General features: G+C 34.4%; 1 protein-coding gene across 1 annotated transcript in view; it reads right to left on the bottom strand.

Annotated features, from left to right (window-relative positions):
* Positions 1 to 3,071: 3,071 nt before the first annotated feature.
* LOC122253071 (juvenile hormone esterase) overlaps positions 3,072 to 5,000 on the bottom strand; it is an 8,606-nt gene continuing 6,677 nt past the window's right edge. Inside the window, exons 8-11 of the mRNA XM_086550551.1 lie at positions 4,653 to 4,803; positions 3,968 to 4,109; positions 3,373 to 3,487; positions 3,072 to 3,268 (exon numbers count right to left, since the gene is read on the bottom strand). Coding sequence (XP_086406677.1) covers positions 3,182 to 3,268; positions 3,373 to 3,487; positions 3,968 to 4,109; positions 4,653 to 4,803 — 495 coding nt within the window. The 3' untranslated portion in view covers positions 3,072 to 3,181. The remainder of the gene's footprint in view (positions 3,269 to 3,372; positions 3,488 to 3,967; positions 4,110 to 4,652; positions 4,804 to 5,000) is intronic.

Here is a 5,000-nt window from a genome sequence, read left to right as displayed (position 1 = left end):
TTTTAAGTGAATTATTTGTAGAATCATGAAGTTATTACCAAAGACTACATAGGATATATATATATATATATATATATATATATATATATATATATATATATATATATATATATATATATAGTCTTTGGTATATATCCTATATAATCTTTGGTTATTACAGCAAAACCGTCTGCAACCTTTGATATTTCGTCTCTGATGCTTTGATGATTCTTATTAATTTATTCTGGTTAGTGGAGAGACCAAATATCTGTAGAATCTTCATAATCATCAATATACAACTTCATTCTGTGTCACTTTGTGTCTCTCTGTTCGTTGCTTTCTCTTTATTTCTTTTGGAAGAGAGAGAGAGAGAAAAAGGGAGTGAAGATAAGGATAAAAAATTGTCTTAGATGAAAACGGTAAATGAGAAAATCAGCTTTTTAGAAGGTAGATGTGGGAGAAAATCACTTTATGTAATAACTACTTCCAAATGGAGGATCGAGCCGATATTAACTATTATCAAATACACATACACACACACACGCACACACACACACACACACACGCACACACACACACACACACACACACACACGCACGCACACACGCACACACACACACACACACACACACACGCACACACGCACACACACACACACGTAGAAACCTCACACAACTTTTCAAAACAAAGATGTCCGCCATAATGGATATTCAAACACACAAACAGACCTTCGCTTTGGTAAAGATTATTGTTATATGATAAAATTTTAATTATAAAAAAAGAGTGATGAAAGTGTATATAAAGGCAAGAATCTGTGGGGAAAAATCAGAAGAAAGATTCTGAAGGAGGAAGATATACAAAATAAGAAAGAAAATAAGTATGTTAGAAGTTTTACGTGTTGCTTGAATAAAATCTCTTTTTTCAAATATTAATTTTATTAAAATATCTGCTAAGTGTCAAAAGAAAAATATATTTATATATATCTATAATTACTGCTGACCTCTTACCAAGAAATATTTATTTATAAAAGTACAAATGAAGAGGTATTTTTTATATCGAAATAATCATGATAATTAATGTTTATTAATGAATACACTTATATTTGATAATTACGGTCAAACAAATAACTAAAATGATATTACGTACTAAGACTTTTAATTCAATATATCTTAATGAATAAAGAAAGGTAAAAACAAAAAAATGTGGTGGAGTAAAAAGCATGAATGATAATAATAATAAAAGTGATAAAAAACAGTAACTGCAAATTTAATAACGATTATGCTAATGAACACAGTGATTATAAACCTGATAATGATAAAAGTATTACAATGACTATAACACAATGATATTGCTAATATTTACAAGACCGATATTAATTAATTCAACTATCCATTCATTTGTAAATTTATAAATCAAACAATATTAATCAACATTTAGTCTTAGAATTCAGGGGCGGCGCCAGATTATTTTTTTCTTTTATGAAATTACAATCTTAGGGTTTCAAGATAAGAAAGTAAATAGGAATTATGCTTTACTTATGAAACGAACAAACAAGATCTCTATAACGAGAACTGATATAAATAAATCGAATATTTCTATACTAACTACAGATCGAAAAACACCAGTACTTTATTTCATCAACAGAATGACAGAAAAACTAAATGGATTTAGTCGATTATAGTTTGGTGTAACTGGACCTGGTTATCAGTATAAATTTACTGTGTGTGTGTGTGTGTGCATATATGTATATATATATATATATATATATATATATATATATATATATATATATATATATGTTGAGGTGGTGGAAGATACCATCTTCTATGCGTGTATTTAGGAAGTTTGGCTTGCCAAAATACAGATAATTGATGTGGGGATCAGAGAAAAAACAGCTATTGGGTATAAGCGTGTATTCAGGAAAAAGTCCGCAGAGAATTGTTGTTTCCATTATATTTTGTAGGTATTGCCGTGAGATTTGACATAGAAAAGAAATCGTTCATTTTGTGGGGTAAGTAAATTAACCATGAGGTATTCTTTTGAGGTATACACAGTAGATATAAAATGATAAGCATGCTTGTTCTATCATGACCTTTAATTATTCTAACAGTTAGGTTGACCGTTGGGTTAGGATTTCTGTTGACAAAAAAATACCGCGAAAACTGTTCAAAATTCAAAATTCCCGCCAAAAATCTCTTCGCGCCAGGGCAACCGCGATCGCTGTGCACGCCTTATTTTTTATTATCAATCTATTTATTAATTTATTTACTTATTTATTAACCTTATTAATTAATTAATTAATTAATCTATTAATTTATTTTCTTCTCTATTAACCTCATTTTTGGTATCTTTATTATATGGTAGACAGGAACATACCATGTGATATGTGATTAGTTAGTAGACATCGATATATGGGTCCAGTATCGACGCTATTGTAGGCTAGCGCTAAATAAAGGCATTGTAACTATCACAAGGAAACATAAACATTTATCAATGATAATAAGGATAACGATAACAGTAATAACAATAATGATAATAATAATGACAACAATGATAACTGTGAAAACATTGCAACGAGTGATGATGGGGTTAAATGCCGGCATGATTTAATTATGCAAAATTTCGTGTTGCAACACGGTTCTCGATTGTTCCCTATGGAGATAACGTCCTCTAGGTCATAGATCCTTCAAGGTCATAGGTCATTTAGGTCGGCGACCATGCAGAATGGCAGGAACAGACCAATCCATCATAAGATCATAAAATTGAAAACCTAGAAAGGTTGTTTTAAAAGGTATTGTATAAAAAAAAAGACATTTATGCGTGCTTTCATATACATATACATATATATATATATACATATATATATATATATATATATATATATATATATATATATATACATATATATATATTGTCGTTTACTGATATATATATTCGTTCTTTTTTCTTCTTTGTTTTCCTTTTTTTCATTATTCCTATATGAATAACGCACGCAAACGCATCCAACCATTCCTGGCCGCTACCACCTTTGACTCAATGGGATCCTGAGCGTCCGCGGTACAGCCATGAACAAGGGAATTACAGGCATAAAGAGCACCATAATTTTATTACATATTGCAAAAGAAGTAATAATTGCACACGTCATCCTAACTCTGGGATCATTTCATGCACGAAGCGGTCATGCGACTAGTGACGTCACAGCTAATCGTGCGAGAGTTTCGTAAACTTCCGTTCAGGTTCCAGAAGTTTGTTCAGTTTAGTGGGCAACGAAGCGAGGAAGTGACGAACCTGATAAAGATTAGAGAAGAGAAATGAATCAACGAGGATTCCCACATGAGCTATGAGCATATTCATAGGACTAAGTCAATCGAAGGATGTATATGGCGTCTCACCTCCTGTCGCCGGTCGGCCTCCATGGCGGGCGAGGGCTCGAGGGCGAGGTAGCGGAGGTCGTCCTCGGTCGCCGCCTCCCACTTGAAGCCCAGGGAGTCGTCGGGGGTCGGGTTGCTGTGGGGGGGGGGGCAGTTCATGTAATCGCTGGTAGTAAGGAGGGAAACCTATGCCACTTACGCAAACACACACACACACACACACACAGATACAAACAAACACACACACAAACATACACACACACACACACACACAAACACACACACAAACATATACACACACACACACGCACACACACACAAACACACACATATATATGAAGATATATATACATATATACACAGTTCTTAATCTAATAATGCCTCAAGGGCATTACCGCTGAAAAATACGAAACAAAAAATAAAAACTAGAAACACTGAAAAAAAACAAGTCTCATACACACAGACGCACGCAAGCATCCAGATCTGCATCTACACTTCCCTCTCATCAACACAGTTACCGAAAGAGGGACAAAGATTACGGTGAGGATAACCTACATTACCTCATCCCTGTTAAGTAATCACTTGTCTCAATAAACTCGCCAAAGTCAAAAGTTACCCTGAAGCGGCGAAGTTAGTCCTCATAGCAGTTATAATATCCCTGAGTTTGAGATCGTCTGTCCCCATCAGCTCTTCCGAATTCTCGGGGAAAAGAGACCCGCCGCTGAACAGGTACTGCAGGTCATCGGCGTGGGTGATCCCTGCAGGAGGAAATCATAATGAAGGTTTGTTTGTTCATAAAAAAAATCATAAAAAAATAAAAATAAAAATAAAAATACAAAAATAAAAAAATCCTGCAGGAGGAAATCATAATGAAGGTTTGTTCATAAAAAAAAGGAACCGATATACATTTTTCTTTTTTTTTTGTATGTGCTATGACTATGTCATCTTTTCGAAGGGATTTTTGTTTTGTTTTTGTCAGTGAGAGAATGTTACTTTGATTGCGTGCTGAAGTCGGACCCCCACAAATATATCTATATATCTATATATCTATATCTATATCTATATATATATATATATATATATATATATATATATATAGAGAGAGAGAGAGAGAGAGAGAGAGAGAGAGAGAGAATGAGAGAGATAAAGAAAGAGAATGAGAGAAAAAGGGAGAAAGAGAGATCGGAGAGAGAGATAGATAGATAAAGAGAGAGAATGAGAGAGAGAGAGAGAGAGAGAGAGAGAGAGAAAGATAGATAGATAGATAGAGAGAAATATATAGAGAGAAATACAAGACTCACAATGCTTCCCAACAGCTGAACTCATGGCGTCCGCGAGAGAGAGTCTGCCTCGGTGCTTCAGCTCGTAGCGATAGACCTTGGTGTCTTGGTCTCGGGCGAAGAGCTGCGAGGTGAGGTCGTGAGGCACCTTGAAGAGCCAATCGCCGTACATCTGGAATGTGTGATTGGACTTTATACCCTGATGAAATTTAGCACATGTCGAGTTTTGTGATTTCCTAAGCGTGTGATTGTACTTTATAATCTGATGAAATTTAGCACATGTCGAGTCTTGTGATTTCCTAAGCGTGTAATTGTACTTTATAATCTGATGAAATATAGCGCATGTCGAGTTTTGTGATTTCCTAAGCA

This window comes from Penaeus japonicus, unplaced genomic scaffold (assembly GCF_977035675.1).
Source record: "Penaeus japonicus unplaced genomic scaffold, GWHDUDI00000001_assembly GWHDUDI00000024, whole genome shotgun sequence".
Classification (NCBI taxonomy): domain Eukaryota; kingdom Metazoa; phylum Arthropoda; class Malacostraca; order Decapoda; family Penaeidae; genus Penaeus; species Penaeus japonicus.
Note: the sequence above shows the minus strand (reverse complement) of the source record. Positions and strands in the feature narration are given on the sequence as shown.